The following is a 15386-nucleotide window of genomic DNA, read 5'->3' as shown; positions in this document are numbered from 1 at the left end:
CACCTTCCTTCTCGGGCCCTTCGCTCAGCCACCTCCAACTCTCTGAGGGTCGGACGCTTTTCCAGGCAGAGAGTGGGAGGGTATATCTCTCTCTTCTGCAGGTGCCTCCCTCTGGAATGGCCTCCCTGCCCTCTCAAACTTGAGCCGGACCACCTGAAGTTCCAGAAACAGCTCAAGACCTTCCTTTTCGCCTCTGCTTTCTCTCTCTCGCTCTCTTCCCTGCTGACCTACCTTTCTGCTGCACTGACTGGTGCCAGGGCTACACTCAGTCTCACTGGGTACCAGGCTCCTCCATGACCAGTAACCCCTGCACTGCCTCTGGGCCATCCACAACCTTAGGGACTGTAGCTGTACCCCAAAAGTTTCATGCCTCCTTGCACCTACCCAGAGCGTTGGGCCTTGGCTGCACTTACTCAGAGCAATACTGTCCTGATTTCACTTCTCCCTCTCTCCCCTGCACTTTGCGCTTTCGAACTTGCACGGTGTGAATGACACAAGGCCTAGTAAGAATGTTTGTTTTGTCCTCCCTTGTCTTGTCCCACCTGGAAACACTTGTGTACAGGCGCATTTTACATGACTTATCATATCATATCAAAGAGCATTTTGGGAATGAGAGTGCGCACGCATCTTTATGTTTGACAAATAGGTCTGTGACAAATATGTTGTATGTTCGAATCACTAAGTATATAAAGTGCACTGGGCGTGGTGCTCATTTTATTTTTAATAACTGTCCTGCCAATAGTAAAGCATTTGTAAATGTCAAGCAAATGTCCTCATTTTTCGAGCCTCAAATCTTGGATACAAGGATAGAATGGCTGCAATGTCAGTCATTCCACTGGGGTCGGAGGGCCGTAGAGAGGAAGTGTTTCCTTTCCCTGGTAGGATCTTAGCCTGGTCTTAGCCACCGCTAGCAATGCTTGTGGTAGGTTTAAAAAGGTTTGAGAAAAACAAAAAACCCTTACAGCTAAAACAGGAACATAAATAAACCATTTGACCCAAGTAACACACGCCACGCACCACCCAGGAGACATGGGAGTTCTCCTCCAATTCCGAGGCGCATGAGCAAAGCATTTTGGGTCTACACATTAGCCAGCCCAAATGCAAGCCTTTGGATTCAGAAAAGTGTGTCTGTGTCTTGCAGAGTAGTGCTATATTATACATAGCTTCTCTTCTGAAGTCTGCAGACTACTGTATGCAGATTCCACTCTTATTAGGGATTAGCTGCGCAGGGTAGTGTAAGAGCCTTGTGGTTGGAGCATCGGGGCATGTCTAGAAAACACCAGCAAAGTCATGGCGGGTTTAGAAAGGCTTCAGAACAACATTTCCACCTGACATGGGAAAAGAGAATAAGCCATTAGAGCCAAGTCACACATGCCACACAACACCACCCAGTTGCCATCGCTGGAAGGTCCTCTGCCAGAACGTCTTCTGTCTCTAAGGTGGTTCTGCATGAAGGATTTTTTGACCTCACAAAAGAGAAATCTAAAACATATGAACATCTTTCCACTTGCTTAGAAGGAAAGCGCGTACTTTTACAGCACACCTGCTGCGTGCTCCTCTTAAAACCTTTCCAGTTCAAACAAGTTTCCAATTAAAGTGTTCAACTTATGAAAACATCCTTGTTTATAAATATTACAGAAAAACATATTTAACTTAGAAACACGGTTTGAGCATTTATTTTACTTACCAATGAACAGTGTTTTTTGCTTTGCAACCATACCTCTAAAACTGACATTGCTATTACCAGCATGTACCTTTATAGGTACATACTGGTAAAAGGTACGTGTACCTTTACAGGTCGGGAGGGGTCTTCGTCGCTTGCGACAATACATTTCCTACTAGTTATGGCCCTCGGTGAATGATCCCTCCCTGGGTGTTTAAGGCTATATTAATCGAGTGTGCCTTAAGCCACATGGTGACTGTGTAACAGAGAATCCCAGCACTCATCCCTGATGCAAGTACCCAGTGTCCAACACTTTCTCTTTGTACAGAAAGGGTAAGCAGTAGCAGAAAGGTGTAACGTGTGTTATTGGGATGGCTCAGGGAAGGCTGTGAATTATGCAAACTATAATGAGTTAATGAATACATTGTTTATTCGGATAAGTAAAAAAAACATAAACGTTCATCACAATACACATTTGTTACATTAAAATGCAGGTGTGTAAATCCTAAAATATATTAAAATGTCCAAAGTTCAGTTTGGTATACATTGATATCTACTAAAAAATACATTAAACCAATACAATCAATAGAACACAAATTGTAATGTTAAAAATATATGAATGTTATGTTATGTTGTTTGTCATGTATATCGCGCTCTATGGGCCTAATTTACAGCCGAGTTTTATAATGGCAGCACGCTCTGTGAACTAGGCCCTATCTATCATTGGTATGACCTCAAAGCGCTTGTGGGTTGAACGCCCTTGGGTGGGGAAAGTGTACGCCTGCAGAACAGCCAAAGCTGTGCATTTGGCCTGGAATCCCTGCAACTTGGTTCCGCTCTTTTATGAAGACTGTTCCCCGAATGCAGTGCATCCAGTGACACAGTAACAGCGGGTGGGCGCAGTGGATCCTCGCAGGCCCAGGGTGATGTGCACATGACATCTGCGGCGATCATAAAAAATGAACACACATTCTCGGGCTTTCCTACATGCAAAGATCAAAGGCACATCTGCGCCGAAAGATGACAGATTAATCACGGGGAAAAGGTGGCGAACGGCTTTTCCTGTTGAAGAAATATCACCTCGACATTTCGCATTGACAGCCGCAGCAGCGCATCGCGCCTCCAGCCTTACCCGGGTGTGTGTGCGAATATGCATCTTCAAGCCGTCATTCTTGCTGAAAGCCTTGTCACAGTACGGGCACTGGTAGGGGCGCTCACCTGCAAAACAGATAAGCATCGGCGTCAACACGTGCGGCTGCCGCCCTGCATCTGCGCACTTCAAGGCCGCGCAGCAGGCGCGTGTCTAAAGCGCAGCCGCCCGCCTGCTCGACCGTTCCCGTTCAGTTCCACCCGAGGAAGGAAGTGGCATAGCGCCAAGGGAGAAAAGAAGGCCGCGGCGGCATGCAGCGCTGGATCAAAGCACACTACATCCCCAGGAGTCCATAATAAGATGCTCGGTAGAAAGCACAGGCCACATACTACACCATAAGCACAACTTCAGCACTAGCTGAACTAAGGCATGCAGACCTCACTATTCACTTCACGTCTGCTGGCCATTTTAATCTTCTGCTCACCTCCTCCAAAACAAGAACCATTACCACAGTACATGTCACTTCATGCCATGCGCGTTCCTCCCGAAGATGTGCTAGAGGCCACTTACGCACATATTAAGTCACTGACTGAATACAATCACAAGTTTAGCATTTCAATGGCAACTTCGTGCATCATTTTACATTACTACCCGACCAGCTGTGCTTAGACAAACAGTGGTCTCAGAATACGTGCCTTACCACTAACAAGGCCCGCAATCTGAGCCCTCACATAAACATAGCACGCTGCCTGCTCCCTGCCTCGCACTCCCCTTTACCCTCTGCTTTAACCCAAAATCTCCTGCACCACAGCCCTCCACCCCAACACAACACACCTGCTCTCAGGTGCTCCACCCAATCATCCTCATTGGCTCTCCCCCCAATCATTCACCATGTAAATGGAGAAGAGACTGCATCTTTTTCCCCTTCACAATTTCCATGGCAGACACGTGTTTGTAACTTGATGTTTTTTTTTTGTTTTTTTTTATTATTTGTTTTAACACGAGTAACATTTAGCGCTCTATCTTTGCAAAATTTCTCACCTTAAAAAAAAAAAAAAGTTATCATATCAGAGTTCCTAATAGTTCTTATCCACGGAATGTAAGACTTTACTGGGCAGCAATGGCACACAGGAGGTCCCCTCGTCTCTCAGAACCTTAATCTTATCATTCAGACAAAGCCCTCGAAGATTACAATTATTGCCTTATTAGTTACTGGGTGAGGGGTGTGTGGTGGCCTGCCCGCCAATCAGGAGGCTCAGAACGGGCCACCTCAGAGTGCAAGGCCACCATTTTCCCCTGCCGGAACCGAGGTCAGTGCGCCCTTGGCTCCTCCACCCCTGTTTTTCCACATATCCAACCCCCGCACCCCACTTACCTGCCACTCCCTTGTGCCTCGCCAGCGCCGGGAACACTAGTGTTCCTGAAGCATCCCCAGCGTGGCAATGGCTGCCATGTAAAAGGAGAAGGGACAATCTGTAACCATTCGCCCTCTTCCATGGCAGCCATATTGAATTGTAGTTTTTTTCAAGTTGAGAAACAGCAAACACGCCATTTATCAACCTGTAAAAAACCGGATTAGTATCCTAGTACAATGTGCCGGGATACTAATAGCAATACACCCCTCGCTGGGACTTCTATCTTATTCCCCGGGACATTACCTGTCCGGTAATGCTGCCCCCCGCCCCCTACTCGGGATGCATTGCTTATTTCTATGACAATTTTTTCCCCTTTATTTGAACACTTAAAACATGCTAATAAATTTGTTGGAAAACTATACTTTCTAACCCAGAAATGCTATTTTTATACAATCAACCAATAGCCGCAGTAGTAGTAATATTCATTAGATCCGATTTCTCCATTAATGTAATTTAATGCACATAATCATAAGAAGATAACCATTGAACGGAGTAAGGTGATGCCTAATGTAGGACAAACAGCAAAATAAAGCAGGCTTAATGTTGTCACATTATGCCACTCAACAGTTTATATTCAGTGGTTCCGGAAGCACCTCAAAACCTTCCTCTTTGCCTCCGCTTTCTCTCCCTCTCTCCCCTGCTAAAATCACCGAACCTGCACTGAATCTGCAACTGGGTCACTCACCGATCTCGGTCCTTGGCCCAGCCACTTTTCCCTGCACTGCCTACCTGCACTATGGGACTGTCTCTGTATCCTACAGCCCCTTCTCCCGGCACTTACCTTTGCACTTGCCACCAGCTGGCCCTATTATTTATCTTGTATTCTATTAACCATGTACCGCACTTTCCTTGCACTTGCCACCAGCTGGCCCTATTATTTATCTTGTATTCTACTAACCATGTACTGCACTTCCCCTCTCCCCTTCCCCTGCACTTCTCCCAGTCCCCCTACCCTTGCACTTGCGCGATCTGAATGACACCTGGCCTAGTAGGATCGTTGTCTGTCTCCCTTTGTTCCCCCCTGCCCCCCTGCCTCGTCGCACCTTGAAACACTTGTGTATAGGCACGTTACAAATGCCATATCATATCATATCATATCATATCATCATATCAGCGTGGTTATTCTAATCCCTAAGGAACATATGGTTAAACTATGCCTAGGGCAAGACCCACAAAGCAAACATAAAGGTGGGTTTAACTGAATGAGGTTATTGATGTTGGTAGTATGCCGGCTCCTTAAATTGTGTTTATAATAGCTATACCTCAGTAGGACATCATTATCCCATGTTTTCCGAAATCACCCACCTCAAACAGACGATAGCCATGTTGCACAAGCGTCCAAAAGCAACATTTACACCGAGGATGGCAAAATAACCAACATTAGCACTGTGTGGAAATTATCGTGAAGAGAATTTGCCAATTTCTTGAATTTTCGTACATATTTCATTTTTTATGGCAGTTTTACTGAAACGGGATTGGCAAAATACTTCAGCCCCTTAGTTGGCCAGAATTTCAGACAACAAAAAGTACAATTTGGGCAAAAGGTTTGACACCCATAGGAGGGAAACAGGAAGACAAAAGCAGACAGTGGCCACCTTGGAGGATGATACAAAACAGAAATTGTTGGCATGGACACAATTCCTTTCACTGAAGGCTGCCAGAGGTTTGAGGAAATAGAGTGGATATTGGCACCATTGATGCATTATCAGAAAAGGTGGACAGTGTCCACCTACTATGGAGGGAAAGTTGATCAGAGTGTCTTTGAAAGTAAGGACATGGGACAGAAAGGGTGGCTGTGGAATTAGCTCTCGTGATATGTCCACACACACCAGTGGAGAAGATGCACGTTTAAATTCCTGGTGAATGAAGAAAGGGTCTTCTGCAGTAGCAGACTCAAATAGCACAAGCCAGAGAAGGAGGCAATGCTATGTTTGAGATGCTGTTCAGAGTGGGTCACATCTGGGAAAGAGGGTGAGATCCATAATAAGGATAAACAGGCATGATTGAGGCAGTCACAGTGTTAGTGCAGAGAATACCTGGCAGGTGTAACGAATGAGGAAAGGCAAGCCTTACTGAGGAATAGACGCTGTTCAAAGAAGGAAGACAGATAAGGAGGCAATGCTATGTTTGAGGTGCTCTGCAGAGTGGGTCACATCTGGGAAAGAGGCTGAGATCCATAAGAAGGATAAACAGGCATGATTGAGGCAGTCACAGTGTTAGTGCAGAGAATACCTGGCAGGTGTAACGAATGAGGAAAGGCAAGCCTTACTGAGGAATAGACGCTGTTCAAAGAAGGAAGACAGATAAGGAGGCAATGCTATGTTTGAGATGCTGTTCAGAGTGGGTCACATCTGGGAAAGAGGCTTAGATCCATAAAAAGGATGAACAGGAATGATGGAGGCAGTCACATTGTTAGTGCATAGAATGCCTAGCAGGTGTAACGAATGAAAAAGGCAAGAAGCCTTACCGAGGAATGGACGATGTGAAAAGAAGGAAGACGGATAAGGCGATGATAATATCGAAAAACCTGTAAGGGAATGAGGAGCTTGAAGAAAGAATCAGAGGCAAATGGTTCTGGGTTGCAAGGTCAGAGTTTAGGATGAACCAGGTTGACACCACGTGAGGAGAGATCGGAAATGCTGGAAAGGGTTCAAAGAAAGGGGAGGATTGTCAGGGAGTCCAAGGTAAACCTGGCAAGAAGTTTCATCTAAAGTGTGGTTCACCAATTCTTCCGAAAAGAAAGAGAAACAGAGAAAAGGGCAAGAAAATTGAAAGTAGTACAGAATTAAGAGGACACAATGAACAAGGTGCCATGGGTGTAATTTTAGGGAGGACAGGGGAGTTTGTCCCCCCATCTTTTATGACACACCATTTTGTCCCCATTCATTTGGCTGGGGCACCTTTTCTTCAGATGTCATGCCCCCCCCCCCAGCATTTTCTGCAAAGTTACTGCACTGCAAGGTGCAGCAACAGACAACAAGCGATGAGTGTATGCTAAACAAAGTCACAAACAGAGCAAAGGTTTGAGTGATGTCAAAGAAGGACAACAGAATACGCACCAGATAGACAAGGCTCTGGTATGAGAACATTGGCCATATTAGAGAAAAAACAAAAGGTTCGTATATTTCGGCACTGCTAGTGTACCCTCTCCATCTCTTTATGTGGGGTGCACACCGCCCCACCCACAAGTGGCTGTCCTGCAACTAGTGTCCGGTTCTCTGCCCACCTGCCTTGATTTTTGTCTTTGTGCAATGTACCTGAAAACCCTCTCTAAAGTCCTCTTCTGCCATTTTCGCCCTTTTTCTGTGTAATTATTGAGCAATTCCTCTATTTGCTCAGCCTATCTTGTTTATTAATCTGTTCTTATTATTAAGTAGGACATTTATTTGATTTAAAAACTAAAGAAAGAAGAGACAGAAAAACAAGACTGGTACATATAGGTATGACAACTGCTGATGTACTATATTTTATGGAACAGTTACTAATGGAATGAATTATACAGAACAAAAAGAGCTGACCATAACATTTACAGAATATATTAGTCTACTGTGAAAGAGAATATTTTCAAAACGTCAAAGATTGCACGCATTGTTAGTTCGCTTGCAAATTATTTAAAATAGCCTATGCAACAGTTATCAAACTCCTATTACTCTAAAGAGTCCAAATCTGCAAGGTTGATTGACATTTCTTTTAAACAGCAGCAATGCAAAGCCGTGCATGTATAGAATCTTTTAAATCTATTACAAAGGGTGATGTTTCCTAGAGACCTAAAGCAGGCCATATGCGATGTGAGATGAGCCAGGCCAGTCTGAACTGCATTGTGTGCTTCCAGGTTGTGCAGTGTTTTGTGCTCAATCTCACTTTGAAATAATAGAAAGGCCCACATGATTCCTTTTATAATATTGAATGAGTCATTCATGATCAGCACATGTTCCATGTCCGAGGCATGCACCAGAAATTCCTAAACAGACTTAGAATGGACCCCCACCTGAGGGGCGGTGCAAAATTGTACCCTCTGCCCCCAGGGTGGCGGTTAACAGAAGCAAGCAAAGATATCCCGCCATGTCTCTGGTGGTGTTTTGATCTGCACCAACAGACACATGCCCATGGTAGAGGGGCTGCGGTCCGCCTCAAATGTTAGTTGTACCTCACATATTTGGTGTCCTCACCTACTATTTCAAGTTCCTTGCCACCAGGGGTCGTGTATCCATTGATCGTAGATTATCACCTTGTGAAGGTTTATTAAGCACCCATCAGTGGGACTGATCCAGCCTCCAAAATGTTTGTTACAGTGTTTCTTGCAAGATTATTCTCCATTTCAATAAATCAATATAAATATTCACAAAATGAAATGCTCAGCTTTTGTGGTTTTTATCAACATTTTCGGATTTACACAGCATTATAATGCTATAAAGCTTGATTAGTGGCCGACATATAAGTAATTTTCTAAGGGAAAGAGTAATTATGTAATCTTATAGTATAAGGGCAAGGTTAGGGCATTTTCAGTAAAACACATGGACTAGAATAAGAATGGCATTTCTTTTCATCTCTGGTGTAGGAAGGTAGTTCTTGCTGCCAGTGGGCACTTCGACCTACAGAGGGTCTTGGCGCAGTAAACAATGGCATGAAGGCAATTGCCGGCGCCAAGCCCTCACTAAAATGATCATAGCTGCTGCTTGTGCGCTGAGGAAGAGGTGAGACCTCTGATGCAGAAAAGCGTGTGGAGCTAGTAATGTGTCCGGGCCTCCTCAGGACGGTCCACAGGCAAACATTGGGAACCAAAAGAAGCCCGGGAAGTAATTTTCAAAGTGGCCCCATATTGCACATTTTCAGCAAACCCAACTCTTTTCCTATGGGAAAATCAGCAAATACCAGACAAAAGAGTCCCAGTGTGCAGAGGCCTACTGGGAAATCGCCAGAGTTCACCATAGGCCAGCCCACACCTGAACATTGCCTGAATGCACGGCCGTGTGGAGAAGCAAACTAGGCCTGCCTGGTGCTGCAAACACTCACTGCCCATGGGTGCTAGCTTTTAAGTAGTAGTACACAGACACTTGTGAGGGTATGGCAGGGAACAGCCCTTGCTTCTGGACAAAAGAAGGGGAAGGCCGTGTACCCATAGGGCAGACACACCGGCTGACCCTTTGCACTGCTTTTCCAAGTCTCTGGCCGAACCCTCCTGGGAAACTGGCAGAGACTCTGAGTCCCGGTCAGAGGGAGTGCCGCAATTATTCCAGACTCAGCTCCGCCCCATCACCCAGTCAGTCTCTCCCGTTTCCAGAGCATAAATAAGCGAGTTTACAGAATCACGACTAATGAACACAGCAGCTGGAGATGTACACAGTCAAGCCATTCACTGTTTGTAACAGTAACAACTTTGGCAGTTACAAAGCAGAGAGAAGAACGTGTTGTTTTCAAAACTGTGACAATCGGGGATGCAGCGGATGAACAGAATGTGCTCTGCAGAGCGCTGTTAAAGATGACCTGCTCATATTCCAGCAGCAGGAAGGTCGGTGCGTGCGTGATGCTGACGCTACCAAATGTGACTTGAAATAATATGAATTATTTATTTAGAAATCTTCTGCCCTGCTATTTCACACTGCTGCGATTCCAGGCCACGTGTGCAGGAACTTGAAAGAGATTCTGCCCTGCTAATTGTAAAGGTGAATGTTTCTAAATGCTTTGCACGTGACAGTCCGCGCTTCACCTCATAAAATCTCAAGTTTGACTCCCGTGAAACCGAATAGCCATAAAATGCTGCAACTTGTGGCAAATGAGGAGCGTGTGTTGCCCACAAGAAGAGCATTCCTGAGCAGTGTAACTAACAGGGGGTCAGCTGGGTGTTGGGTTATGCTTAAGACTTTTATTGGGCACCGCCAACCGTAAAACCCGTGTTCGGGGCACTTACACTGATGAACTGCTAACAATTAGGGACACTCTAGCCGCAGGAATTCGAAAACAATTATTGCTTGTAGAAATAGGAAACACTGAGAGAATCTGCAAACCAAATCCAAGATGAATTTTAAGCCATTGGAGATGAGCTGCAATCCCGGTGCTACTTAAACAGAAAAAAAAACGGTCCCGTGTTCCTTAAAGAGTGCCATGTTGTTTCAAATTGGCCAGGCCGGGCTACTTTCAATTCTGCACAAGACGATCAACCGAGGAAATTTCACTAGCACCACAGAACAATATTTTATTGGACGAAATTGTAAATGAAGTGCGTCACATGGAGGCCAGACCTGCGACCTCTCCAACCTACACGGATTGGAAAATGAGAAAGGGAGGTCTCCATAGCAGGGGTGGGGCTGCACTCGGTGTGGCGGCCCCCACAGCACTTTCCCTACTCAGATAATGATGGTGAAATAGCTTCAATTTTACCAAACGGAAAAGAGAAATTGGGATCTCATAAACCAGCTGACGGGAAACTAATAGGAGCCAACTCTTACCGTTTCCAGATGGTCAATGGCCTGTGGGAAGAGTTATGAGTCCAAGGCAAACCAGAGGGGTCTGGACATGAGACAGGATTAATAACAGGAAATATGTGATATGGGGATCAGGGCTGTTTTTAGATATCATAAACAAAACAATAAAAGAGAGGCCAGATTAGGTCGTAGTTTCACAACTTTAAATTCCATCCCCATGGTGTGCAGGTATACTGAATGGACTATTATCTCTGCTTAAATGACACCTTCAATCAGTTTCATTGCTTATGGCTCCCTAGTCAGAGTACAAATACCCCCCTGGACTCCCCACACCCCCAGCACTTACATGTGGTTTAAACCATCTCAACGTAACTTGCCTGAAAGATGACAGTGCCCTGCGCAATAATTAGTGTTCCGCTGTTTGTGCAGGTTTAGGGCCTTGGCAGAAGTATTTATCCTTCTTCCCTCAAATTGACCTCTGCTTCTTGGGATGGTTTTGACATGAGTTCTAACAACAGATTCCTAGTTTTTAGCTTTTCCTTTGTTTCTTTAGAAATGGAAGAGAAGGATTTTGGACCAAACTGTCTCTGGATAACTCACAGTGGGCCTGATTTACAAAAGCGTTTTGCAATGGTAAAATCCCATTGAAAAACCATTTGTAAATCAGGCCCACACTGTGTATACTCAGTGCTACTGATGAAGTGATCTTATTCCTATTAATAAGCGTGTTTTTCGATGAGATTACTTTTACTCCAGTGGAACAGTGTTTGCTTTTTACAATCCACATTACCACCGGAAGGGAAAAAAAGTATTAAAGAAAAGTTCATGGACATAACGGAAACTTCCTAAATAACTATAATTGCAGCTCCACTACCATGATCCACTCCTCCATTCTGCGTGTGTAGAGGATTCATCAGTAATGACCAAAATAAACATTCAATAAGGATCAATTGCAAAAATTGCATTACAGGACATATAGGCCAACACTTGTGTTCACGCTTTATCAACTCCATAGGTCAGCCCTGTCATCAATCAAACTTCTGACCTGCAGGTTTCACACAGGGATTACCATTATATATTAAAGTGCACATTTCAGATTTGAATACAACTGTTCGAGGGTGGCTTCTTGACAAGAGCTACTTGTCAATGTAGTAATGGACGTACACACTAGGACACGAGGTGCACATTTACTTTGGTCAAACATTACATTAAAACTCTTTCAGCAGTAGTATGTATTTTGTCCAGGAGATGCTGATGCTGCATTTCCTCAAGTGTCGTTTCCCAGCACATATGTTTTGCAGAACAAGGTTTCCAGTTCCCCCTGTGACATTCAAAGTTGCTGTCAAAAATCTGTCATGGTTGAACTGCAAAGTCCACGTTCCCTTGCCTTCGTGGGGTGGGGGTCACTCTTTTCGTTGTGCCCATTACAGCATATGCGTTGGGCCAGTGCTGCTAAAATGGAGGCACTCGACGTAGGCCTCCCAGAATGTGGTCTACAATTGTTGCCACTGGGGGTGGGCTTTTGGGAGAAGGAAAAGATGGGCCATAGTTCTAACAGGTGTCAGCAGTGAGGGAAGGTGAATACACAGCACACACTGCTGGGAGATGTGATCCCCCATGCCAAATGCTCCCAAGGAAATGAAGGCAAGGCTATTCTGCCGTGATCTGCACTTGGCTTAGGAGCAAAGACAGTGGCTCCAAAAACAGTAGGTTCAGTCAAAGAAGGAAAAAGAATTTAAGGTCCCGAAAAATGGCAATGTAAATGTAGAATAAGTACATTGACAAAATGGCATCAGGCAGGCAAGGGTGGAAACCCCAGTTACATTAGAAAGTTAGGCCATGTAAATACTAGAACACAAAACAAACTTCGTGAGATCCCTTAAGATTTAGCAGGTTTCCCAACACAAAACACTTGGCATCTTTTACTTTTTGATAGCAGTGAATGTGAGAAACAGCTAGTACAGTTAGTATGAATGTTGGTCATGACTCAGTAGCCAAGGGTGGATTTGCTGTAAAACCACTACAGAGGGAATGGGTGCAGTATAAATGTTGGATAACAAAACATATCCTGTACATCTATGCTATGGTCCTCACCTTTTTTTCAAGAAAGCAAACAAACAACACACGAGAGGGGTAGAACATTTTAACCCGATTTCCAAATGAAAATAGCATCATTAAGTCATTAGTTTGAGGTATGCTATGTTGTATGCATACCTCAAAATGAAGCCATTATGAGCACAGCATTGGATATGAGCAACTTCCGCACCCTTTTCTAAATAGATTGATTTCATGTTACATTGGGATCAGTAGAACAAACTAACGCTAGTTAGTAACTACTAAAACGCCATTTTGAATCCTGACCGAGGACTCTAGTGCCTTTATGTCCTTCATCGACACATGGATTGAAGGGAGTACACAGAAGATGGGATAATATGACACGTCCATAGTGCAAAATGTATAGGACGGTACCTTCTAATGCAAAGTGCATGTAGCATGCAGAGGAGCTCAGCACAATCTACAACTGAGGGCCTGATTCTGAGCTTGTACTAAATATTGCGTGGAAAGCTGACATTCTCCCCTCCAGTTTCCAGCACCATAAATCTGAGATGGGTGGAAACATTGGAAGGGAAATGTGTTCTTTCCAGAAGCACACGCTATTAAAATGTGGTGTTGTGGGGGAAACGTGCTCCAGTGACATTCAGAGCATTTCTCAAAATACTGCCAATGTTCTAATTTAAAAAAGTTTCCTTAAACTTTCATTAAACTAGAAAAGGGGTGCTGTACTCTAAGAAATGCAATATTTATAATGGGGAAAAGTGTGCAGTGGAGTTTAACGGCACTTCCCAGGATACAGTTAATGAATGCCTCTTTAGGCTGGTGCAGAATGGGTGTTCAGGCTTTAGAATTCAGTCCCTGCCAGGCACTAACACATGATGTGGTTGGTAAGGATGTTGCTATGCCGTAAATCACGGCTTTACAGGAGTGACAGACTTGATTTATTACCGCCACTCTGGGGTTAGATCAGAATCCTTTGCATGGTAAAGAGTATTTCTGCTGAGACACTGCACTTTTCTTATTTACCCTGCCCCTCAGAATCAACCCGAGTGTTATACACATGCATTTGTTTCTACAGACAGTAGTAGGAGAAGGAGGATGCTAGACCAATACAGAGTCTCACTAGTCCATTGCGACTGAGGGAATAGTAAGGAGAAGACATAGTGACAGAGAAGGCCAGTATAGGAGTAAAATGGCAACTGAATGAAATAACAGAGGTGCAAGCCATGTACAATCCATGTGAATGATCCAGACAAAACAAAATGTGGCATGAGATGATATGAGTGTACGATGGAATTAACACCTCTATGCAAATTTGAAATGTGTTCAGAATTGATGTGAATAATTTACTGATGGTAAACTACCACTGAGTCTAGTTTGATATTGTAGTATTCTATTAATATTGTGAACACCATAAGAGATAATTTATAAATTCACATATTCATTTGGGGATAGAGATGTTACTCATGCACAAGAAGAGATACCTTCTATGGATCAAGATAAAATATAACTATGAAAAGGGTGTCACCCAAACTAGAGTTGGTTAAACAGACTGCTAGAATATTGCAACAAAACCCAAACTTGTAACGATGAGCACCAGTGTTGTTACCACCAGATCTAGTCTCGATATGGTTTAATTGCTATTAGCACCCCAGGTTTAAAATCCAGAGTTCTAACAGCACATTTTGCTTGCATGATCGTGACGTGTTCTTGCAGAGTCCCATTAATTCAAACAAATACTTACCTATGATGGCTACCATGGAAATGGAAGGCCGGACTCCATGTGGAGCCCCTCTTCTGATTCCATGGCGGCCTGGCTCAGGTACAGAGGGTTGTCTCCATCGCTCTTCAGGACACTGATACCTCATAGAAGGCCATGGCTGACCGCAAGTGGATGGAAGCTCCTGCATACCAGATCGGGGACAAGGTGAGGCTATCCAGTAAGTACCTGCTAGTTCACAACCCACCTGTCAAACTGTCCCCACAGTTTCTGGGTCCTTTCAGATCACAGCCCGGATATCACCAGTAGCTTTCCAATTGTGGTTGTCTGACTAATTGCGTGTTCACCCAGTGTTTCATGTTTCCTTGTTGAAACCATACATTACAGATACTTTTGGTCATTCTCCTCCTCATCCTCCTCCTGTGGCTGTGGATGGCTTACCAGAATATGAAGAACAGGACATTTGTGACTCCAAATACCGACGGGGGAGCTTGTACTTCCTTATTGATTGAAAGGGATGGCTGCATGTGATTGTTCCTGGGAACCACCTTCCAATGTGCATGCGCCTGTTCGGTCTGGCGTTTCTTTCTTTGGTTTCACTGGAAGCCTGGTGCTGCGGGAGGGGGGCACAGTGTTATGCCCCGGGCTCGTCACTGCCGTGACCTGTGGCTGCTCACCTGGAGGTTTTATCCACGCTGGTGACTGCAGAATGCAGGGATCGGCTGGCAGACTGGAGGCGGTGGATCATGACATGGTTGCCGAGTCAGAGGCAGGCATCACGGTAGGACGCCATACATGGCCGCTGCCATAAGCGACTGTGATACTCATGCACGAAGGTCCAGTCACTGCCTCCTTGCGCCCATACTCTGTGCACCGCTCCTGTGTTGCTAGGCAATGACGCCTGCTGCAATGATCGCATCGCGGGACCAGCGGGCTATTTAAATCCAAAACAGGTGTGTCCCAATACGCTCAATATGCTCTTCATGTCCACCATGCCTGGCTTTTGCTCTTTACACTTGCT

At 44.7% G+C, this 15386-nt stretch overlaps 1 protein-coding gene across 2 annotated transcripts in view; it reads right to left on the bottom strand.

The window, feature by feature from the left end:
* PRDM5 (PR/SET domain 5) overlaps nucleotides 1–15386 on the bottom strand; it is a 1215944-nt gene that overhangs the window by 263718 nt on the left and 936840 nt on the right. For both annotated transcript variants that reach the window (XM_069631172.1, XM_069631173.1), the window contains one exon: nucleotides 2796–2881. In XM_069631172.1, the coding sequence (XP_069487273.1) occupies nucleotides 2796–2881 (86 nt within the window). The remainder of the gene's footprint in view (nucleotides 1–2795; nucleotides 2882–15386) is intronic.

The sequence above is a fragment of the Ambystoma mexicanum genome, chromosome 6q, assembly GCF_040938575.1.
Source record: "Ambystoma mexicanum isolate Mex_15411 chromosome 6q, UKY_AmexF1_1, whole genome shotgun sequence".
In the NCBI taxonomy this organism is placed as follows: Eukaryota; Metazoa; Chordata; class Amphibia; order Caudata; family Ambystomatidae; genus Ambystoma; species Ambystoma mexicanum.
The sequence above is the reverse complement of the archived record's forward strand: the minus strand, read 5'-3'. Positions and strand labels throughout refer to the sequence as shown.